General features: G+C 35.5%; 2 protein-coding genes and 1 non-coding gene across 3 annotated transcripts; all 3 read right to left on the bottom strand.

Annotated features, from left to right (window-relative positions):
• Nucleotides 1–2278: 2278 nt before the first annotated feature.
• LOC138874127 (uncharacterized) lies at nt 2279–3244 on the bottom strand. The gene has a single exon (XM_070152630.1). The coding sequence runs from the start codon at nt 3242–3244 to the stop codon at nt 2279–2281; it is 966 nt and encodes a 321-aa protein (XP_070008731.1).
• Nucleotides 3245–13095: 9851 nt separating this feature from the next.
• On the bottom strand, nt 13096–13176 carry TRNAL-AAG (transfer RNA leucine (anticodon AAG)). Its single transcript has one exon. It is a non-coding gene; the product is annotated as a tRNA-Leu (tRNA).
• Nucleotides 13177–13572: 396 nt separating this feature from the next.
• On the bottom strand, nt 13573–17011 carry LOC104217408 (gamma-tubulin complex component 3). Its single transcript, XM_009767645.2, has 2 exons — nt 14482–17011; nt 13573–14386 (listed from the first exon to the last, which is right to left on the bottom strand). Exons 1-2 carry the CDS (start codon nt 16893–16895, stop codon nt 14077–14079), a joined length of 2724 nt encoding a protein of 907 aa, XP_009765947.1. The 5' UTR covers nt 16896–17011; the 3' UTR covers nt 13573–14076.
• Nucleotides 17012–26007: the final 8996 nt, after the last annotated feature.

The following is a 26007-nucleotide window of genomic DNA, read 5'->3' as shown; positions in this document are numbered from 1 at the left end:
TCGTTGGCAGCCTTGGCTGCTTTCCCAAAACGATCTCAAATGGACTCTTCTCTGTAGCCGAAGACTTATGCAAATTGTAAGAGAATTGTGCACAGTCTAACAAATCAGTCCAATTTCGTTGACTCGCAGTCACGAAATGCCTCAAGTACTCTTCTAGCAAGTGGTTAATTCTTTCGGTTTGGCCATCAGCTTGGGGATGGTTCGCCGTTGAAAACTTCAAGATTGTGCCCAGCAAATTGAACAAGTAAGTCCAGAATTTGCCTGTGAACCGTGCATCCCTATCACTAACAACATCCTCTGGCATCCCGAAATGCTTCACCACATTTTTGAAGAATAATTCTGCAGCGACTTTAGAGGGACATTCCGTTGGAGCAGCAATAAAAACAGCATATTTGGAGAATTTGTCAACCACTACCATAATCGAAGCCAACCCATTGACTTTAGGGAATCCACTAATAAAATACATTGAAACAGATTGCCATGTTTCTTCAGGAATTGGCAGAGGTTGCAACAAACCTGCCTCTTTCTTCCGTTCGGTTTTATCAAGTTGACATATAAGACAGCTTTTCACATAAGCTTCTACTTCTTGTTCTATCTTTGGTCAGAAATAATATCGCGACAACAGCGCCATCATCCTCTTAATGCCTGGATGACCAGCCCAAAGTTTATCATGCATCTCATCCAGTAATTCACGACACAGTCCATCACCAAGTGGTACACCGATTCTCCCCCCTTTGAAATGGAGAAGATCATCCTCGATCCAGTACCTCCTCACAGTACCTTCTTTCACATGATTCATTGTTTTATGTACAATGGATCATTCACAGCAACTGACTTGATCTTATCAAGAAAATCAGACTCAAGTCGTGTAATGGAATAAACAGCAGCAAAGACTTCCTTCCGACTCAATGCATCCGCAACCTGGTTGTGTTTTCCTGGCTTATGCTCCCACACAAAATCATATTCTGCTAGAAATTCCTGCCAACGTGCTTGCTTTGGACTCAAATTTTTCTGTGTTTTGAAAAAAGTATTAGCCACATTATCCGTTCTCACGACAAATTTTGTTCCTAGCAAGTAAACACGCCAGATTTGTAAGCAATGAACAACAGCAACCATCTCTTTTTCATGAGTCGAATATCTCTGCTCCGCTTCATTCAGCTTTCTACTTTCAAAGGCCACAGGATGGCCTTCTTGAACCAACACGCCTCCGACAGCCTTGTCGGATGCATCAATATGAATTTCAAAGGGCAACTCAAAAATCAGCAAGCCGCAAGATAGGTTCTGAGGCAATGGCTTCTTTCAACACATCAAATGCAACACTGCATTTTTCTAACCAATCCCACCTAACATTCTTCTTCAACAAATCCGTCAAAGGAGCAGCTTTCTTTGAGTAACCCGCAATGAATTTCCTGTAATAGTTAGCCAACCCGAGGAAAGACCTCAATTCGTTCACACAATTAGGTGCTTGCCACTCCACAATGACTTGCACCTTGTTCGGGTCCATTCGCACTTGATTTTTGCTGACCAAATGCCCAAGAAATTTGATCTCCTGTTTAGCAAATTCACATTTTTTTCATCTTCACATAAAGCTTGTACTCCCTCAAACGAGACAGTACCTTTATCAAGTGAAACATGTGTTCATCCAATGTCCGACTATAGATAACAATGTCGTCTAAATAGACAATGACAAAGTCATCTAAGTATTCATACAGCACATCATTCATCAGGTTGCAAAACGTAGCAGGGGCATTTGTCAATCCGAACGGCATAACAAGGAATTCATATGAGCCATACCTCGTAACACAAGTAGTTTTAGACTCATCACCTTCAGCTATCTGTACCTGCCAATAACCAGACCGTAAATCAAGCTTTGTGAACCAACAAGCCTTGTTCAATTTGTCCATCAAGTCTTGCACCAACGGAACCGGATATTTGTTTTTCACAATCACCTTGTTCAATGCCCTATAATCAACACACATCCTAAGCGTTCCATCCTGTTTCTTTTGAAATAAAACAGGTGCACCAAATGGAGCTTTTGATGGCTGAACCAGTCCTGCATCAAGTAACTTGTTCAATTTTTTCCGCAATTCAGCTAACTCTTTCGGCGCCATACGATAAGGAGGTTGAGCAGGAGGCATCGAACCCGGCATCAGTTCTATCTTGTGGTCAATATTTCTCCGTGGTGGCAGATTTTTAGGCAACTCCGATGGCATCACATCAGCAAAGTCACTCAAAATTTGAGCAACACAGTCCGACATTTCAACCTTCACATCTGGCTTCACCTCAACCATAGCAGCAAGAAAGTATCATCTCCCCTTTTCAACCCTTTTTCGACCATCATGGCAGAAATCAATGAAGCCTTCCGTTGAGTTTCTTCTCTTCCATAAGGATGAACAGCCTTCACAAAACCAGGAGACATTTCATTCATGATCATCACCCCGTCCAAGTGAGGCATTGGAAAGAAGCGATGTTTCCGCATAAAGTCAATCCCAAGAATCATCTCAAATTCTTTGAGAGGAATCACCATCAGATTAACTTTCCCTTTCCAGTTCCCAACAGACATAGGAACATCATAAGCCATACCCACAATGGCTTGTGCTTTGGCATTAACAGTCCTCATGTAAGAGGGGCATTTAGTCACTTTCAATCCATACTTATGCACCAAATTGGCTGAAACAAAGGTGTGAGTAGCGCCAGTATCTACCATAGCTATTACACTTTTGTCGCCAATTCTCATTTCAATGTGAATCAGTAAGGAATGAGGATTAGTCTCGTTGCTTGTGGAATTCACCAACGAGATAACATTCAACAATTGCAAAGGATTTACTAAGGCAGCAGCAACTTCTTGACCTTCTCCATCCCGATTATTTTCTGTAGCAAGCAATGCATTGACCCTTTCTCGATTCGGACAGTTTTTGGCAAGATGAGGTCCTCCGCACGTCCAGCACCCATCGCTCTTTTTGTTTGCGATGCCTTTGTTTCTAGCAGGTCCTTCAACAGCCTTGCCCTTTTCCACAACTTCTTTTCGAATTTCCTTCCTCCATTCCCCTTTCTTCTCCACCCTTTTCTTAGGTTTCGAAGTAGAAGGAATTTCAGAAAGACTACGGGTACTGCGATAATCCACCAAAGAATCCGCTGCAGCAATCGCACTCGGGAGATCTTTCACGTTCTGTCTCCTAAGTTCGTTTTGTGCCCATGCTCGCATTCCAGAAATAAAGTTATGCAATTTATCATCCTCCGACATATTCTGTATATCCAGCATTAAGGAAGTAAATTCCTTAATATAGTCACGAATTGATCATGTTTGCCGCAAGTGCTTCAAACGATCCCTAGCAAGCCAAGATGCGTTGCTAGGCAAGAATTGGTCTTTCATTTCCTTTCGGAGTTTTACCCATGTATCTATCTTGGGTCTGCCCGCACTTTCATCATCAGCCATGCGAGTTCTCCACCACAATTTAGCATCTCCCGTTAGGTACATGCTTGTAATTGTGACTTTCTCTCCGTCCGGAACTTTGGCAGCAATAAAGTATTGCTCCATATCCCACAGAAAGTTTTCCAATTCCTTAGCACTGCGCGCTCCACCAAACGCTTTAGGGTCAGGGATCTTGACTTTTGAACGTTCTTCATTGCCTTGGCCTGGAGCAGCCAACGCTCTTCGAAGAACAGTAATTTCAGTGTTCAAATTTCCGATCTCCTTCTTAAGATCTTCAACTTGACCATTCATAGCCTCGCAGGTCTGCTGGATACCATCACGAAACTGGTCCATGCCATCCTTTAAACGGTAAATCTCTGTAATAAGATCTGCCAAGTCTAAAGGATCATCAGTAACACCGATCAGCGTCTCTAGCCTTTGCACTCGATCACGCAAATCAGACGTTGATCCACCAGCCATGGCCACAAATCACGACCAAAGCTCTGATACCAGTTGTTACAGGGCCAATTTTTCGCACTATTGACACTGCACGGCAGTAGCTAATCACACAGCCACTCAGCCTTACTTTTTCGCACACACACACAGCCTGACACTTAGAATTATTCAGACTTAGCCAATCTAACACACACACAGTATTACGGGTAAAATGACCCAACCTTTATTATTCTCGCAGAATACAAAAAGGACTCTCGTTAGGAAAGGCTCACAATATGCTACTTGCCTTCTTCCCAAAACGAATGCACATACAAAAAGGGGCCTGCCTATGGCAGTTTTACAAAGGGGCAGTTGGGGCAGTTAAGACAATGTGCCATGCACATGACATTCCTACAAACAAGCATAACCAATCTGTTTGAATTCAAATTCAAACTCTTCCCACGAAATTGGACTTGTCTTCAGCATTTGAGTCAGCTGCACATGTGCTTTGCACACTTCAAAGCACATGCCTTGCACACCTCTTCCGTCACATGCTTTGCACACTTGCCTTCCAGCTTTTGCCCATACTTAGACTCCTGCCTTGCCTCATTTTGAACCATGCCTCGCCCATAGTTCATAGCCATGCCTTGCCACAAACTTAGTCGTCCCACTGATCCACGCATGCCTTTGTCAAGTGCCATGCGCCTTCGTTGCCTTTGCCGATGCCCACGAACCAAGGCTGCCTTGCCAACACTCAAGGTGCCTTGCCTAGCTGACTTGTCTAAGTCCATCACCAACTTAGACACACACCCAGCTTTGCACATTGCTTTGCCAACATTCCCACAAACCCATGTCAAGGGGCAATGTACAAGCCCTTGACACGAATTCTGCCCAGCAGTCGTCAAGTCTCATTATTAGGGGCTAACAGGTATCTTGTATTAGTGTGCAAACAACAATAACCTAGTGGAATTTACAAGTGGGGTCTGAGGATGGCAATGTGTATGCAGACCTTACCCCTACCTTAGGGAGGTAGAGAGGTTGTATCTGAACGACCCTCGTCTCGAGAGAAAGAATAGGAACAAGTAAATAACAACAACAAAGTCAGGAAAAAGATATCAGCAATGTATGAACCGGGAAAATGCAAAAGGAAGAAAGCAATAGCATATCTTGTATTAGTGTAATTAGCTGATTTTTTCAAAGTTAATTAAATCTTAATGTTTGGTGATTACGCGGAGTAGACTTTGCTCATTGTTTGGACTTGTCTATTTTTTTTTTCTTTTTTTCTTTTTTGAGTTCATAATTATAGCTTACTTAAAACCAGAAACCTAAAGTTTGGCAATTTACTTCGAACTGTTGCAGCTCAACCTGCTGGTGTTAAGTTCGATATGCCACAATAAAATGAAGCAGTAGTAATTTTGGTAGTAATTTCTTTTTTATCGGATGGTTAACTATTACAACAACGAACATTTGAAGTTTGAAATGGTACCACAAATAAAATTATATATAACTGTACAATTTAAGTATCTACATAGGGAGAAAGACTCATACAAATGACGAAGACTAGTTTTTGAACTAAAAAAATATTAAAAAACAAGAGGGACTTCTAGTTTGGTTATTCTTTTTTAATTTCTCAAAATAAAATAGGTTACCTGCTATAAGAAATAAATGAATCCTAATAATATTAATTAAACAAATAGTTTATTTTGAAAAGGGTAAATTAGGCATATTATAATTTTTTGATTGATAAATAAATAGATTAAAAGAATTATTTAAAAAATCAACATAAGTGTGATGAAGCAAAACGTGCTGGGGTTTCTGAAATTATCCCCCCTCCCCCACACACAAAAAAAAAACAGGTCTAACATGCATAGTGGAGAATTTATTAAAAAATAACAATAAAAACGGGTCGCTGTTCTAACAGGCGATCTAATGAAGAATTTAAATAAAAAGCACGTCGATGTTCTAACAGGCGACCTTGGATCTATTTTCATTATTTCTACATGTTAAAAAGGAAGATTTGAAATAAATAGGGTACATTATCGTACAAATACTTTATAAACTTAGGATTGGAAGATTAGAATTATCGTTCAAACAATTGCTTAGTTTAAACTTAATAAATCAACGTTAAGGAAAAAGAAGAAAAAAACCAATGAAACCACCTTTGATACCGCAAATCCAAAGCAATTCACATTTTGCAATCTCCTTCACTTTCTCACCTCTTTTTCTCTCTATGAAGCAAAGTGTTCAAACTGAATGACAAATATTGGGACTAAATTATAGGATTCTTGCAAGTCCAACCGGGTCAATATAGGCGGATCCATGATTTAAATTTTTTGGGTTCAGGTTCGTAATTTTATCACATCTCATCTAACTTATTGGATTCAAAATTTATTATTTATATATATTTAATGATGTTTTGAGTACAATTTTAAAAATTCTTTTTTTTTTCAAGTTTCCACCAAATATATGTCCAAACGCTAACTAGATGTGTGGATACTAGTTGTTGCGTGCATGTATTTTTATACTCACCCCTTGTATTTCTATGTCAAACACATAACATCCCATACTATAAAAATCTTGCACTCTTATTTCCTTCAAATAATAGTTGATATATGGACAACTAGCTAGCTGAATTCTCCATCCGCCCAGACATTATTTAAACTTAGATTATGTAATCTCTTTTCTTTCCTTTTGGCCACGGATTCTTGTTATTCAACTTACTCAATTAAATTTGGAAGGTTTATAAAACATCATTGAATGGCTTGAAACTTTTTAGTTGCACTGACCATATTCTAACTTCACTTTTCCTTCTCAACCATTGATATTTTATACTTCAATACCATACAAGAGGGGTAATTTGTGTGGTGTCCAATTTTTCGCGTGCACAGATTATAGAAGGACATGGTTCATCTATGTGTTCCTTATACTACTGTTGCTGAATAACAAATGCAGAAAGTAAAGAACACAAGTATTTTTACGTGAAAAACACCCGGCTCAAAAGGTAAAAAAACCACGACCTACTACCCAGTAGGATTTTCTCCAAACACTTCACTACAACTCTGAGCCAGTAAAAAAGTTTACGAACTCTTATAAACCTAAGGATTAACTCTAACCCTTATAGCATCCAGCCACAGGCTGTTGCGACTGCTTCAAGTTAACTCTAACTTGAACAATACAACTCGAGTTTACAACCTCTTGCAAACCTAAGGATTAACTCTAACCCTTATAGCAACACGCCACAAGTTATTGCGACTATTTCAAGTTAACTCTAAGTTGAAAGATGCAACTCAGGTAACTAGTACAATTTGCTTCTAAGAAAGCGGAAAGGTACAACTCAAAATGCCTACTACACATTGAACTAAAAATAAAGAAAGACATATAAAATACTTTATGGAGCTAGTTCTTAAATCTGGTTCGTGTAGCTTCAGGATCGCACTCTTAAATCTCACATGAATTGGTCACAAAATGCCTTGCTATTTTGCTCTCAATTCATGTTTAACTTCAGTATGTGTGCATTACCTGTAAAAGAGAACACAACTGATATATATAGAGTTAGTAAATAAAGATTAACTAGAGTTCTAATGCTTTACTCTTCCTTGGTGGAAGAGTTCTAGTCAACTTCAACTTCTAACTCTTCCCTTATCTTGGATAGAGTTCTCTTCAAGTAAGGAGTCCTGCTCCTTATCAAATATGTAACATTTTCGTTCAAGGAGTATCAGATATAACCACTTATACTTATCTCTTTCACGTGCAAGCCTTTTGCTTGATTCTGTATGTCACTTGTATACGTTGTCCATGGACATGATTCATGCATGTGTTCCTTTGTCAATCATCAAAACAAACTTACTCTGGTCAACAACCATATATGTGTGTGGGTGTGTGTACAAAGTACCAAAATTGTCCATACTATCAAAAAGTGATGGCGAGAGTTCGACATGTCCTATATTCTCTCTTCTAGTAAAAGAATGAACTTTTATGTGTAGCCGATCCAAACAAGGCGTTTATTAAGGATAAAATTGGGATGCTAATTTTAAATGGTTTCTAAATAGGAAAATATGTCTTTTTCTTGAGCAAAATTAAAAAAGAAAGTCTGTCACATAAAACATGATAGAAAGAGTAATAAAAAACCTATCAATGTTTTCAAAACAGCTCTTCTCATTGCCTAGTTACTTGTAGTTTTGAACTGTTTGTTTCTGTGAACTATTTGGCAATAATCATTTAGTTGTTGTTTGTTTATATTACTCCCTCCGGTTCAAAATAAGTAATTTTTTGGTTATTTTCACACATATTAAGGAATTCACCTTTTAACATTAATTAACAATAAAATTGACCATATTAACCTTTACTATATCTTCACATAAACACTCCTAACACATACTCCAACATTAATTACTCCAAGGGCAATGTAGGAAAAAAATAATTAATTCATTCTTGAAATTTAAAAAAATCACTTATTTTGGACCACAAGAAAAAAACCAAAAATATTTATTTTGACACGGAGGGAGTGTTTTTTCCTGGACCTGAAAGCCTTGATAATAATGTGCACAATAAATTGTGCTGCATGAGAATTGAGATAAGCTAGCTTCTCACTGCTTAAATACCTAGTTATTAGAGGTGGATTTAGGATTTAAATTTATGGGTTTTCATAGCAATCTCAAGTTAATTAATATGCATAACTAGACTCGCATCAAATCTTTATAAAGGTTATTTCTTAATTACATATATAAGATGTGGACGATAGTTGTAAGGTTCAAGTGAACCAGTATGTTACATTGTAACAAATTAAACTAAATTGATATGACATGTGAATATGGACCCACTGATTTATCAATGTTGCTATTTTTTTAAAAAAAAAAAATCCACCTCTTCTGCAGAAGCTGGTAAGAAGCTCACCAAATAAACTAACCCTAATCCGATAGAATATAGCACTTTTAAGATAACGAAAAAGAAAATAAAAAGCTCTTGTTTATCATTGCCCTATATATAGAAATGTGGTTAGTATAACTAATTAAACTCTTTTGTAGAGATAGAGATAATCAAACATGCCCTTTGGTATTCCTTGAATCAAAAATTAAAAAGATAAACATAACATGATTGACAAGATATATAGATTGAATCGCCTAATCAAGAAGTCAGATGTAGATTTAGAATTTAAATTTAATGTGATCTCGTTCTAGACTTTAACACAACTCATTTGATTTATTGAGTTCGAAATTAATTATATGTACTTATTTATAAAATTAAAAATTACACACATATATATAAAGAGAGATAAAATTATTGATTTCGTATGAACTCATAACTTACCTACTTATCCGCTCCGGCAAAAATTAACCCCACAAAAATGGTGGAAAAACATACAAAGTCTATATAGGAGGCAACAACAACAATATACCCAGTATTATCCCACATCGTGGGGTGTGGGGAGGGTAGTGTATACACAGACTTTACCCCTACCTTGTTAGGATAGAGAGACTATTTCCAATAGACCCTCGGCTCAGGAAAGCATAAGTACTAGGTAAGGGCAAGGTATGCGTATCCTCCCCGTGGGGTCTGGATTTCCTTCTTAATTAATGTGGTGCTTATGCTTTCCTGAGTCAGGGATCTATTGGAAACAACCTTTCTATACTCACAAGGTAAGGACAAGGTCTGCGTATACACTACCATCCCCAGACCCTACAGTGTGGGATAATACTAGGTATATTGTTGTTGCCTCCTATATAGACTTTGTATGTTTTTCCACCATTTCTGTGGGGTTAGGAGGATTAGAATGAATTACCTTTGGTGCCATTCTTTGATCCAAGGGATTAGACTCATCTGCCATTTTCTCAATCCTCTCACCTTTTCAATGAAGTAGAGCATTTTATAATTGTATGAAGAAGGAAATCCAGGAGTAAGGTTTATATAGGAAAATATTTGATATAAATTCTGAATAGCTTTAAATGCCTGGATTTTTGTAATAAGATTTTCTTCATTTGTCATGACTCTTGTTATCCCTTCCTCTTTGCAATAAATTTTTGCAATCCAACCTAAGCAATTTGACTAGTAGTATTAATTACAAGTTTAATCCGGTCATGATCTCGTTTAATTTATAAACACGTAGAATCTCCTCTCCAACTAAGATCACTCGATCGATTTCATAGACCTAAATATTAATGTAAAAAGTGTTAATTCGATTATCTAATAGACTTGTTAGTTTTACAGCTCTATAATCAAATAAATAAAGATAGGTCGAAGGTTTATTTATATATGGTTCATTTTCTTCTTATGTTTCCTTTTTATTTGTTTATACCTTCTTATGCTTTCGAAATATTATTTTTAAATGTGTTAAAATAAGAGTTATCTTATACTGTGCATTTTACTTTTTTCTTTTACGGATTAATATCAATCAACTTTTACTTTATTGCAATCAAATTCAACAAAATATTTTACTTAAAAAGTAATTGAACTAAATAATGTCACAAAAATAATATTTCTTAACAAAGAAGCCGTTCAACTTTGTATAAGTATCACAGAAAATCACTAAGTAATATTTAACTAAAAGGTCACTCAACTTACCCCAAGTATCATAGAAAATCTATCTATACTATATTACAAGCATGAAGGCCTTAGCGAAATATCGTTCGCCTTTTTTACCCTTTTAAAATAGAACTTATATTAAACAAAATCGTCATTTACCTATTTTCCTATTATTTAGGAGTTTGAACTAAATAAAATTTGACTACTAAGTTTTTCCTTATTTGGGTATAAAAACATCCTAATATTTAAAGTAAAATAGAATTTAACTTATATAAATATATTCCTTATTTGAATTTAGGTAAAACAACTATTGACTTGTCATTGTAAGTATGTTTCTTCCTAAAAAGCTAACTCTCTCACGTAGCATTATATATACTTATTTTCTTTATAAATATGATCATAGGTTTCAACACAAGCTAATCTAATTAAAACTTAAAAATTCAAACAATGCAGCAATTTTATTACGTGTGTCACATAAGCACATCATGTCAAGCAATATGAGACGTAAATGAGAATAATCAGTGGAAATAGCAATTGATATTTAACTAAATGCAATATCTGTTTAAATGATTAAAATAAATGTTTACTATATATTAATTTTGAATATTTTGACAGTATAAAATAACCCTTCAAGTTCTAGAATAACACTAACAAAATAAGAAATAAAATTTAAGGTACCTAATAACCTAAAAACTTATGGGGTAATTTATATGTAGTCAATTATTATCACAAAGTTAAAAGTTTCGATACTCTTTAAAAAACTAATTACTCCTTCAATAAATTAAACTATGTTAACCAGTTATATTAAAATGTAAATTTTATCTCATATTTAAAAGGTTATATTCAACTTATTAAGTGTTATTATAATTTAAGTAAAATGTGATTTAAGGATCTATATTTGCATTAATTTTTTTTCATAGACGGGTATAATATATCTATTTGTCAATATATGTATATATACACTCTATTATAAAAGCACAAAATTCTAATACAAAATGTTGATAGATTTTCTTACCCTTCATAATGCTTTTCATGTCAGATAAATCATAATTACAATTAATAATTAATTTAAGGCATAACTAAAATTTAGGATTTTGACGACTTTAACATGATAGAGCATTTTCCTTCATTGAATTAGTTAAATAAAATCAATATTCATCAGCTTCATAGTTTTAAAGTTTTTTCATTAACTTTTATTATATAACTCAAATGTGAAATTTAAATAATGTTATGTGATTTTTTTGAAATCTCGTATTCCTTGAGTCCAGGTTCACGCGCAACGCGCGTATCCTGAGACTAGTACTTAAATAAAGTTTAGTGATTACAAAAAATAGGTTAATGACTTTAATATAATAATATAAAAATTAAATGGATATCCGTGAAATTAACCGCCCTATAAATAATAACAATTATATCGTATTTTCCCTCCAAACTCATATAAAATGTCCCCAGTAAACTTGCCATTCGAAGGATTCTAAGCAGTTAGAAAAGGTATTCAAGACAATGTTTCTATTGTATTACACCTTACAAAACTAATTCACTGTTAAATAATAAAGTAAAATAAATTATAGAATTAATAGAAAAAAGAGTTCACATTAAAACCCGTATTTAGTAAGCACTCTTGCTTTGGATGGACTATTGTAGTCCTATGTCCTGAAATTGGTGGATTTTCCAGAAAATGCATCTGAAGTGGCTTGGGCTGAGCTATCTGAAAAATAAGTAAAAATTGTTTTTTATCCAGCATTTTTAATGCTTAGCAATAGTAGCCATTAAAATTAATGTGAAAAGACTGTGTTACCCTTTCTTCTATCTCTTTCGTGTTAGGGAAAATCTCTTAGTTATGACAACTTCATCCTGATGTACGCAAACAGCTTGAATAATGACACCAACTTCAATGCTCGTTTGCCTTTACACCTTTAAATAGCATCACTAATCCCACTGTGAATCTGTACGATTTGAGAGAAAAAGAGAAACAAAAGGAAAAAAACAAAAGTTAAGGACAATAGGTCATGAAGTCCTGAACTTAGACTAACAAGCTCAAAAGTTAAGGTCAATAGGTCATGAACTTACAGTTACAAGCTCAAAAGTTAAGGACACTTGGTCCTGAAGTCCTGAACTTAGAGTTACAAGTTCAAAAGTTAAGGACATGTAGTCCTGAAGTTAAGTTCAAAAGTTAAGGACATGAGTAGAAGGGTATTTTCGTCAGGGCAATTAAAGTTTATTAAAGTAGTGGCTAAAGACTAAAGACATTTTAAACAGTGGCTTAAAAGTAAATACATGTGTTATTAGTGGCTAACCGTGCACTTCCCCCGAAAAATAACTTGGATCTTATCCGGCTTGGGCTGGACTAGCAAAAAAGAAGAATTAACCCAAATAGTCGTCCACCCTACCATTTAAACTAAAAATAGCCAGTGAATGCATAATTTATGTATTACATATGTATAATTATGTATAATCTATGTATATAGCTAAAAAAATTAAACAACAAATATGGCCGGCTATTCTTGTAAAGATCCCAGCAAAACATTATAGGCAAGTTATACTTTTGGATGGTCGAAAAAATAATTACATTCGCTAACCAAATATACAAAAAAATATACATTGATTATGTATAAATTAAATATATTATATATTAATATACAAAAATATGTATTTTTCCGGCTATTATATTTTTAGGAGCGGCTATATAGTGTAATTTTCCCAAAAGATTAAGTGCTGAAAAATATATATGTTGAGAGTGGGATTTGAACCCACGCCCTTTCGGACCAGAACCTTAATCTGGCGCCTTAGACCAACTCGGCCATCTCAACTTGACGCTAACTATTGCAATATTTAATATCATATAACGTTTTAATCTCTCGTGGTCTCCCTGTTTAAAATTACCTTGCTTTTATAAATAATACATAGATGGAACTAACTATATACTAACAATTAACACAGAACTTGTATGTTAATTGTTTCATTGACTTATTTTGGGTCAGTCTGTTGGAATTTAAGACTTGTAGTAATAACATATTTTTTTCTCTGAATTATCCATTCTTTCTGTTAGAACTTACACAGATATTGCTTTAAGAGGCTTATATACTGTTATGCAAAAGAGTGGTAAAACTCACTAGTGTCCATTTCAACAAAAGCAATAGTAAATGAAGCCACAAACTGGAAACCCAATTATCATTATCTTCTAATCATCGAGACAGTACAAGCAATTGAAAAGGAAAAGCTGATTAGCTAGTCAGCATTCAGCAAATCAAGATTTACTAATTTTAGAACAAAAACTACATTTACAGATATACAAGCTCCGAGCTGCTTGCTATAGCAGCCAAAAAAAATAAAATAAACAAACAAATAGAACCCCAAACAGAACTACAATGTCGCACGATGGTTAGTAACATCAATCAATCCTCTCCCCTCAATTGAGAGAACCTGATGAGGAAAAACTTCCAGGAGAAATGCGAAAAGATGTAATGCCTAAAGCCAAACAAAGACGTACAAACTGCTAGGCCTGGGTTAAGGTGGCCAACAAATGGTCTTTCATCATGTGCATGGTAGCTATTTGACAAATGGAAACATGCTGAACACTTTCAGAAGCCAGTGAAACATCTGCATTATATGCAGGATCCCATAGATCTTCCTCGCTATAACTGGATGCAGGTGATGAAAGAGCACTACAAATTTCAAACTGCAAATCAGTAAGTGTAATTGTGACGAAGCTAAAAAAGATTTCCTCTTGTAATTGGGCGTAGCTGACTATAGAACTCAGTGAAGTTGAGCCTAAACATGAGAAACTTCAAATCAATGTGCTGCTGCACAGGCAACTGTGAAATGAACCCCTCAAAGATGGTTGCATAATCCTTTCCGATCGCATCTATATCATTTCCCATATTTCTGAGGAATTCTCCAGCACGTTGAGTGAAGGCCTTTCGGCCTTCACCAAGCCATGACCCTGGTTCTGACGATTTATCATTTGATTTTCCCCGTGATTTGACTTTATCACGAGAATTAGTTGATGATTCTGCAGTCCTGTAATTTATGAGGAGAAACAAGCTGTTAGAAACATTAAAAATAACTAGAAACTCAAAATCCAAATTTAATATAGAGATGAAGGGAAAAGATACCTTGATTGCAGCTCATTAATGCCTTCATAGAGTCGATCTGCATGACTACGGAAGCGCAATATTAGGTCAAATAAAACAAAGAGTGTCTTGTTAAGATCCTGAGAACGTTCTCCAAGCAAAGACTTCTCTAAAATTGAAAATAAATACTTTTCATGCGCAGCAAGAAGATCATCAAGGTCTTTAGCTAATTCCATTTCTTTCACAAAATTAGACCATGAGACCTCCAAAACTTCAAACATGATGTAGTACTGCAAATTAGAAACAAAATGATTCATCTCATCCCAAAGAACTTGACACTTTCTTGATGTCAAAATCAACTGGAACTTAACAGCTTGGGGCAACTTGGAGAAGAAATGGGAAGTGATACAATTTGGTTTCATGGTTTTCCAAGCACCAGTTAGTGCATGTTCTACTCTTCTGAGTTTCCACAAGAAATTGAAGACTCTTATATATCTTGTCATTACAGACTCTGTAAAAATTGTATTTAAAGGAACACCTGCATCGTATTCCAAAGAAAATACATCCCACCCTCTATCTCCAGTGTTATGTGGCATCATCTTAACCCTTAATCTAGACCGTATATCACAGCCATCATACTGCGCGTTAGACGATGTGACAGCACTCTCCAACAAGGTTGCCAGCTTAAATGAGCTGATAGTATTAGCCGGCTCAGAAAGCTCAGGACCAACAATATCCATTAGATATTGTACAAAATCACCTTGACCGAGAAGCAAATAGCGCTTAATGGCAAGACAATGTTCCTTGAACATGTATCTTTTGTGCATGAGTTCAAGTAAATGCTTATCGATTCTTTTTGCAGCTTCTGTAACCAAAGATTCAAGTGCATCAGTTTCACCATATCCAAGACTTCCTCTCGTGGTTGTAGTTCCAACAGCTGTTGCTGCTTCTGTTGCAGCATCAGCCCAACCTCGATCATCACAACAAACTCTGAGAAAGTTGATTGACTTGCCAGTCCTTAAAATCTGTTTAGCAAGAGATTGAGAAATAAAAGCAGGAAGCATGTGAGCATGAAGGCGGTAACCTTCTCTCCAAAGGGACTCGTCTTTGACAGTTTGACTCACAATGAAAAACTCAGCAAATATATCTTCAAGCTCTCCTTCAAGTACCCATCTCCTCACCATCTCAAAAAGAGGCGAACACACCCGACGCAGTAGCCTTTTCATGAAATCATTGACGAGTGGATCACCATGCTGAGCATGCATGTGAATTGCTCCAGCCATTGCCCCACCCTTCAAGCTCTTACAGTTATCAACTAAAACAGCCATCAATCTCATCTTCACAATCGGCTCAGCGAACCAAACCGACAGTCTTCTTAGAGACATATAATTCCCTGAACATCCACCCCCCGAACCCAACGGTATCGGATTCATCGCCTGCCCTTCGAGCACTGCCAACAATTTATAGTACTCCGAAAGCTCATCCTGCAATGCAGCACAAAACGCTTGTCCAACGGTGCCTACATCTTGAGCAGGGAACTGATCCATACTCTCGGAGATATACCCTTTAACTTTCCTAAACAACCAGCCAAGCTCACAAAGCTTCCTAACTACACTCCTAGTAGCCCTTGGAACCTTCATCCAATCAGGCAACACATAGCCATCAGCATTCTTATCATACCTCACATACTTTCCATCGATCCCTTGACAAGCATACAACACATCCCTCACCAAAACCTCCTCGGACACCTCATTCTCTTCCTTCGACAAATCCACAAATTCCTTATACGCCATGTCTCGCAAGTTCTCCGGATCCTTATAAACCATCAAAACCCCTCCACTCCATCCCTTCCCTACATCACCTCTACCCCTCAAACTCCTCGAATTATCCCCTAAACAATTCAAATTCTTAAATTTATTACTCAAACTACCATCACCATAACTCTTCTCCATTTTCCCCAATTCACCCTTCAAATTATTCAAATTATGATTCGATTCACTTCCAACCAATTCAGGTAACCCACCTGACAATGCGGAGCTTAAAAACCCGCTAGAAGCTACACTATTGGACTGATGTTTTTGAATTTTACGATCTTCAGAGACAGTTTTAAGCAAATATAAAACAGCCCATTTGTTTTTCACACTTCCAGGTCCCGTTTTCGACGAGAATTTGGAATAAACATCGGCAAAAGTGAGGGCATCAGAGGATTTACCTTGAGTAGCTAACCGTCGCTTAATGGATTCAGCCATTGCGGAATCGTCGGCAGCAATTGAAGGTGTCATTCGACTGGAGAGTATGCGAATAGCGTATCTTAAAGCTTGATGGAACTGTTGATCTGAAGGGAGGTTAGGGTTAGGGTTTAAGGAGTTGGGGGTGGGGGGAGGTGGAGAAGTGGAGAGTAAGCGGTGGACTAGTTCTTTGACTAGATCTAGGGCTCTTTTGTCGCCGTCGTCCATGGCGGATGTACGGTGGCCGGCGGCGGAGGTAGTGGAGTGAGGAGAAGTTGGTGAATATGAGTAAAGTGACTGTTTTTTGGGGGTTCTTTTTGATTTTTTTGATTTTGATTTAATATGGGCGCGGAAATGCAATTTCCTTTTCTTCTTTTATTGCCTTTTTTTTGTGAAATAGATTAGTTTTTCTAAAAGTCGTCGCTATATTGGAAAAGAAAAAGGAAAATTTTGAGAAACATGTGATTTGGTCTATTGAATGGGATAAGAACCAATTTTTATCTTAAAGTTAATAAAATTTTAAGTTATGTATATATCAGTATAAATTATTTTATACTATTAGACTAACTTTATCTGTTGTAGCAAATTGCTTGTTCGTTTAGAAATTTCTCAAAAAGTTAACTATAGATTTTTCTCTCCATCGAAACAATGGGGTCGTTATGCTCATTACTAGACTTATTGAAAAGATGAAATATATGCAAGATATATATCTTTTTTATCAAAGATTGAATCGATCATCAAAAGAAGAACTAGACCAAAAATCTATAGTTATACTGGATTGTTGTTGTTGTCCCTTGCTGGTTGTGGTTTCTGTTCTATGAACATGCTTTACCCCTCATGTTCAATGTAATGTTTTCATATTAGTTTTGAATCTGGCGTTATTTTATTTAATTTTGTGGTGGTGAAATTATAGGTAAAGAAGAATAATCATTCCTGTTACCCCATTGAAAAGGAAGATAATGAACAAAAAAGTAAAGAAGTTTAAGAGACATCAGAGTAACAGAAAAATATCTGATTATCAAGGTATTATTTAGTCTTTTTAGCAATCATATTTTCATTTAAGCTCCATTTGTAACTTTTTGTTCAGCTAATCATAAAATCTCATGAAAGAAGAATGCAAGTGCCATCGACATCATCTTCTTAATGAATTTTATAGTACCATTCTCTTTTTAATTATTTTTTATTTTCTGTTTATTTTAAAGTTTACAACATTGAATTAAATGAATTGCTTTCATATATTGCTTGGAAGGTTGGTTTTACATAGATTCTTGATGTAAAAGAATTTTATATATAGAATGTTAAAACAACCAGTAAAAATTTCTCATTACTAAAGATTAATTCTCTTCTTATAAAATTATGAGATTAATATTTAAACGTATTTTAAATTTTTTCATTACTGCGTGAAGTGCGGTAAGTACACTAGTTAGAATATAATATGGAAAATCAAGCTTACACGAAAAGAAGCAAACAAACGGTTTTCATAAAAATTCTCGTAGAATCGAGAATGAAGTTTTCATTCTATACCAAAGTATCCATCTTCTTCCACCCTGGTGGGCCTATAAGAACCAACTCCTTCACTCTATCAAGTTTTCCCTCTCTGCAGAAAGCATCAGCAATAATTGAAGATGTCTATTGATAAATGATGAAAAATACATATTTTTTAGTATGTTTATATATTATTTCATATGTGAGTTATGGGAGATCACAAGGTTGAAGTGAAAATATGCTAATTACGTGTTTCTTATGTGTAAGAATAAACTTGCGCGGAAAAGGATCAAATAGGAGAAAAATGAAGTCACAAAACAGCGAAGCGAAGGCAAGAATCGCTTCGGGAACTGGAAAATTATAAAAGTTGAGTCCGAGACGCGCGCTGCACGAAAGTTGACGCGCCCTCCAGCTCTCCTATCCGAAGTTGGATTGAAAACTTCCGCCCCTCATCAACCCTAGGTCATATAAATACATATTAAAACACCACTTTGAAGGGGGGGGGAGACATTACTTAAGGATAAGACAACACCCAAGGAAGCAAGAATACGATAGGAGCAAGGAGGAAGATTTAACCACAAGTTTTTCCTTCCTCTTCCTATTTTTCATTGTTGGTTATGGCTTTTAGTATCGTAGTTTTACATACCATTATGAGTAGCTAATTTATTATCTAGAGTTTTGATGGGACCGTTTGGAGGATAAATTCTTGTTACGTTTTAATATAATTTTGCCTTTGCATAGACCTACTTGTTCAACTAGGTGCTTATTTTAGTTAATTGAAGAACTCTCAATTGACTGTGCCTATTTATTATGTATTGCTTGAGAAAGAGTGCATATTTAGATTGTTGTTGAATAACGTCACTACCAAGTTATATGAGAGATCAATAAGGCGGGTTTAAAAGCGGGATCAGAGATAACGAAACTTTGACGTGATCATAGTGAGCGGTAAAAAAGTGCGAGCTAGCGTAATTCGAGAGAATATGGCTAGTACATTATTGTAGTTGCTCGAGAGAGGATTACGATAAGTCAAGTGTTCATGATCAGTAGAGAATACTTAGGCAAAATTGTAGGAAACATAGCGGAAAGTATTCCGATAATTGAGGAAATCATAACTCTAGACCTCCTTAATTTAGTCTCCAACCCTTAGTATCTTTAGTTGCTAATTTACTATTTTAATTTGTTAGTTTGCTAGTTAGATAGAAGAATCTTAATATTTACAACTTAGGAATTGTTCGAGCTTTCCTTATTGGTGACATTGAACAGTTATAGCAAAACCTTAGTTCTCTGTGGGATTCGACTCTGGACTTTTAGATCGGATTATATTTGCATCGACCGCTTATCCTTTTTAGGACTAGATTAAGTCTAGAACACTGCCAGTGCTTATATTAAGTCTAGAACACTGCCAGTGCTTATATTATCCGTAATCAACCCTTTTGGGCATGTAAACCTTTTCTTTGGCAACCACATTACAAGCTGAACTCCCTTTGTTCTTAATCAAATCTTGTTGAACCTTTACCTTCGAAAGCACTTCAGTAGTTAGAAGAGCAAATAATTTTGAGTGGAACCATAGAAAGGCCGAAAAAGTGCACTAGTGTATTAAAAAAAATACTAGCTAGAAAATACCAAATTAAGGAGAGTCAAAGAAAAAAAATGAATAATACCTCTATATCTTTGTCTATGGTAGTAAATATCTATATGTTGATGTACTTAATTACGAAGGGCGTAAATGTACATGGTTTCATGGCAAGATATCGAATTGGCCATGACAAGAAGGTATGTTGTTAAATAAAGTGTAGTGTATTAAAGTGATTAGGAGGTTTAGTCACTATTTTCTCAAATATATCTTACCCGTCCCTTAGCCTACATTACAACCTATAAAGTCCTACTTAATCCTAGACTTTACGAGCTTAAATTAGTAGAGACTTACACTACGGACAAGCATATGGTACTAACTTGGGTGGCATAAAAGTTTCTTTGTGAGAGTGAGCGAATTCTTTCTATATTTAAGTCCTTAAACTGTACTTGAACTTATATTGAGTGTGTGGACTATTTTCTCTCTGTGGTTTGTTGGTGAAGGCACATGATTTGCAAAGGAATGGTAGAGACCTTGATTTTTGAGTTGGCACAAGGAGAGAGCAATAGTGTGGAATGTATAGAGTCAAGTTTTGAGGCGAGGATGTTAGAAAAGTCACATGAATATTTTAGATAATTGGCACGAGTTTAAAACTTAAGGAAATGTATGAAAAGTGCATATGCTGGGTTCTAAGAGTTGATATAAACCATTGTCATTGGTGTGATGCTTGGGTATGTTTTGAAAGGTATCTTGCCTATGCGCTTAATTTTAAGTTGCTCGAGGACGAGCAAGAGTTTAAGTATGGGGTGGTGATAAATGATGAAAAATACATATTTTTGAGTATGTTTATATATTATTTCATATGTGAGTTATGGGAGATTACATGGTTTTGAAGTGAAAATATGCTCATTACGTATTTCTTATGTGTAGGAATAAACTTGCACGGAAAATGATCAAATAAGAGAAAAATAAAGGCACAAAACAGCGAAGCGAAACGAAGGCACGAATTGCTTCGCGAACTAGAAAATTACAAAAGCTGAGTCTGCGTCCAGGTTTGCTCGTTGCACGAAAGTTAACATGCCCTCCAGCTCTCCTATCCGAAGTTGGATTAAAAACTTCCGCCCCTCATCAACCCTATGTCATATAAATACATCCTAAAACACCACTTAGAAGGGGGGATACACTACTTTAGAGTAAGACAACACCCAAGGAGGCAAGAATACGCTAGTAGCAAGAAGGAAGATTTAACAACAAATTTTTCCTTCCTCTTCCTATTTTTTATTGTTGGTTATGACTTTTTGTATTATAGTTTTACATACCATTATTAGTAGCTAATTTATTATCTAGAGTTTTAATGGAACCGTTTGGAGGATGAATTCTTGTTACGTTTTAATATAATTTTGCCTTTGCATATACCTACTTGTTCAACTACGTGCTTATTTAGTTAATTGAAGAGCTCTCAATTGACTGTGCCTATTTACTATGTATTGCTTGAGAAAGAGTGCATATTTAGGTTGTTGGTGAATAACGTCACTCCCAAGGTATATGAGAGATCAATACGGAGGGTTTAAAAGCGGGATTAGAGATAGCGAAGCTTTAAAGTGATCATAGTGAGCGATAAAAAAGTGTGAGCTAGTGTAATTCGAGAGAATATGACTAATACATTATTGTAGTTACTCGAGAGAGAGTTACGGTACGCCGAGTGCTAATGATTAGTAGATAATACTTAGGCAAAATTGTAGGAAACATAGCGGGAAGTATTCCGACAATTGAAAAAATCATAACTCTAGACCTCCTTAATTTAGTCTCCAACCCTTAGTATCTTTAGTTGCTAATTTACTATTTTAATTTGTTAGTGTGCTAGTTAGATAGAAGAATCTTAATATTTATAATTTAGGAATTGTTCGAGCTTGCCTTATTGGTGACATTGAACAATTATAGCAAAATCTTAGTTCTCTATGGGATTCGATTCCGGACTTTTAGACCGGATTATATTTGCAGCGACCACTTATCCTTTTTAGGACTAAAGTTGGGTGTGATCATCTATAGAGATAGATTGTGAGTTTGAGATTGCCCAAAAATTTTGTAAGTCCATAAAAAACTGTCTAATGATCAATATTTATTGATTCACCATGACTTTCAGGTTTATTTTATGATATTTCGTGGTCATTCAATAAGAAGATGTAATTATATCCATATGTTCATGCATATTAGTACATGCTAATATTGCAAAATATTTTGGACGGACTCGTATTAACCTAAAATATTGTAGGTTCGTAGAAGCGGACTAGTGACTGATACTCATGGTCTGTCATTACTAATGATGTTTTTTGGTATTTTAGGTTCATTTAATAGTGTTTCAGGGTCATCCAACACGAATTTATTATTATATCTACTTTTCTGCATATATTAGTACTAATTTTAAAGATTCTTTTTATAGACTCTAATTGGCCTCAAATTTCGCAAGTCATAGGAACCGGCATAGTGACTAATACCCATCGCTTTGCCATGACTTTCGGGTTTACTTTTTAATTTTTTGGAGTCATGCAATACGAATTTGTGATTATATCTACTTTTTCGTGTGTATCAGTACATGTTGATCTTGTATCAATTTTTGACGGACTCTGATTGGTCGGAGATTTTGTAAATCCATTAAAAATGACCTAGTGATCAATATATATTGCTTCACCATGACTTTCGGGTTTATTTTATGGCATTGCATAGTAATGCAACATGAGTTTGTGATTATATTTGCTCTTACATGTGTATTAGTACATGCTGATTTTATAAAAAAAGATTTACGGACTCCGCTTGGCCTTAAATTTAGTAGGTCCATAGGAAACGACCCACTGACCAGTACTGATTACCTAATCATAACTTTTAGATTTATTTTTGGGTGCTCTGGGTCCATGCATTACGAATTTGTGATTATATCCACTTTTTTGTGTGCATTAGTCTTGCCGATTTTGTAAAAAAAATTATTGACGGACTCTTATTGGCTTGAATTTCATAGGTCCAAACGAAATGACCTAGTGACTAATATTTATTACTTTGTCATGACTTTTAGATTTATTTTTTAGCGTTTTGGGCTATATCATGGATTTGTGATTGTATCCACTTTTTAGTGTGTTAATGTTGATTTTGTAAAAAAAAAAAATTTATGAATTTCGACTGGCTTGAAATTTCATAGGTCCCTAGGAAATGGACGAGTAACTAATACTTATTACTTCGCCATGACTCTCATGTTCATTTTTTTGGTGTGTTGGAGTCATGCATCACAATTTGTGACTATATTCACTATTCAAGTGTATTAATACATGCTATTTTTGTTTTAAAAAAATTACGGACTCCAATTGATCTGAACTTTTGTAGGTACATAGGAAACAACCAAGTGAGGAATCCACATTGCTTTGCAGTGATTTTAGGGTTTATTTAATGGTGTTTCATGGTCATTTAACACGAATTTGTAATTGTATCCACTTTTTTGTGTATATAGTACATGTCGATTTTGTTTAAAAATCTTTTATGGAATTTGATTGACCTGAAATTTGCAGGTTCATAGGCAACGACGTAGTGACCGATACTCACTGCTTTGCTATGACTAATGAATTTTTGAGTGTATCCACTTTGTCGTATGTATTAATGTATGCCGATTTTGTAGAATTCTTTTGACGGACTCTAATTGGCTTGAAATCTTATAGGTCCATAGGAAACGTCATAGTGACTAATACTTATTGCTTTTCGGATTTATTTTTTATGTTTTGGGGTCATGCATCACAGGTTCTGTGATTATATCTACTTTTTCGTGTACATTAGTACATGCTGACTTTATATAACTTTTTTGACGGACTCTAATTGGCCTTAAATCTCCTACATCTATTGGAAACAGCCTAGTGACCACTACTCATTGTTTCGCAATGATTTTCAGGTTCATTTTTTGGTGTTTTGAGGCATATAACACGAATTTATAATTATATTCACTTTTTCGGGTGTATTAATACATTTGTTAATTTTGTAAAAAATTGACGGACTTCGATTAGCCAAATTTGTACGTCCATAAAAAATGACCAATACTTATTGCTTTACTATGACGTTGGGTTTCACTTTATGGCATTTCGTGTTCATGCAACAAGAGTTTGTGATTATATCCATTTTTGTGTGTTTCGTACATGCTAATATTATAAAATTTTATTGACAGACTCTCATTAGCCTAAAATTTGACAGGTGCATAGGATACATCCTAGTGACTAATACTCATGGTTTTGGCATGACTAACGATGCCTTTTGGCATTTTTGGTTCATTTTATGGTATGTCGGGGTCCTGCAACATGAACCATTGATTAAATTCACTTTTTCGTGTGTATTAATACATGCTAATTTTATAAAAAATATTTGACGATTCTGATTGACCTGAAATTTTATAGGTCATAAGAAACGGCCTAGTGACCAATACTCATCGCTTCACCATGATTTTTAAGTTTATTTTGTAGTGTTTAGGGGTCATGCAATATGAATTTATGTTTATATCTACTTTTTATATGCTTACATCATGATTTTGTAGATTTTTTTTTAATAGACTCCAATTGACTTGAAATTTTGTAAGTTCATAAGAAACAACCTAGTGACCAATACTAATCGCTCTGCCGGGGATTTTGCGTTAAAATGACCTAATAATCATCGCTTCGCTGTAGTTGTTCCTTTTTTTGGCTTTTTAGGTCCATAAAATTGGAATTTAGATCGATTCTCAGATAATCGTGTACTATAGTCCACACATCTCCTAAAATTTTATAGGCCCATAAAAATAGCCTAGCAAAGAATAGTCATCACTTTGTCATGACCGTTCCTCGTTTATTAGCATTTTAGAGCCATAAAACAAGAATTCAAAACGATTCTCAGATTTTTGTGTGTTGTAGTCCATGCAATCTAAATTCCGGCGACCAGATCCGAATCTCCTAAAATTTTGCGGCCCATAAACAATGACCTAATGAAGAGTAGTCATTGCTTCGGAATGACCGTTTCTTATTTTTAAAAATTTTATGGACATAAAACAAGACTTCACGAGATTCCCATATTTTCATGTTCCATAGCCCATGCATCTCCTCTAATTTTGGGGGCACATCAATAATGACTTAGTGAAGAATAGTCATAGCTTCGTCATGATCGTTCCTCATTTTTTGGTGTTTTAGGGCCATAAAATATGTATTCAAGATAATTTTCAATTTTTTTATAGTCCACGCTATCTACATGAATCGGGCGATCGATCCCCAATCTCCTAAAATTTTACTGGCCCATCAAAAATGACATAATGAACAATGGTCATTGCTTGCCATGATCGTTTCTCTTTTTTTTTTTTTTAGATTTTAGGGCCATAAAACAGGAATTGAAGATGATTCCCAGATTTTTGTGTGTTATAGTCCAGGTCATCTACATGAATTCGGGCGACGAACCCCGAATCTTCTAAAATTTTGTGAGCTCATCAAAAACAACCTAATTAACAACAGTCATTGCTTCGCCAAGACCATTACTCATCTTTGGCGTCTTAGGTCCATAAAATAGGAATTCAGGATGATTCCCAGATTTTCGTGTGTTATAGTCTGCACCATTTGCATGAATTCATGTGACCGATCCCGAATATCCTAAAATTTTGCGAGCCAATCAAAACGACCTAATGCAATAAGCATTGCTTCGCTGTGACCGTTACTCGTTTTTGACATTTTAGGGATATAAAATAGGAATTTAGGACGATTCTCAGATTTTCGTGTACTATAATCCACGATAGGGCTGTTCAAAACCGAATCGAAACCATTAACCGAACCAATATGATGCTTATTGGCTTATTGGTATCGAATTATCGGGTAATGGATGGTGAACGAATTGAGATTTTATAATTAACAGCTTAACAGTTTGGGGGAGGATTGCTCAATTTTCTTATCGGGTAAACCGTTAACCGTTAAGAATATTTATATTTACACCTTTACCTCTATGTATATAAAGTACTATTGAAACCCTAAATGGCTAAATCTCAAATTTCTATTTTCTAATTCTCAATTGTCTGCACTACTAGAGGCAGAAAAGTCGTCAGTCTCGTTTCTCTCTTGAACTGAGAACTGAGAAGTCGAAAAATCGAAATCTCAATGATTAATACGTGTATGTCTGTATGAGTAGTCTTGATGGTATTAAAAAATTTGTTAATACATGTATGACAGTATGAGTAGTCTTGAAGGCTCTTCAATTAAAAAATACAGTTTGGTTAGATCTTAGATAGTATTAAAAATTTGGTAG

The sequence above is a fragment of the Nicotiana sylvestris genome, chromosome 7 (assembly GCF_000393655.2).
Source record: "Nicotiana sylvestris chromosome 7, ASM39365v2, whole genome shotgun sequence".
Lineage (NCBI taxonomy): Eukaryota > Viridiplantae > Streptophyta > Magnoliopsida > Solanales > Solanaceae > Nicotiana > Nicotiana sylvestris.
Note: the sequence above shows the minus strand (reverse complement) of the source record. Positions and strands in the feature narration are given on the sequence as shown.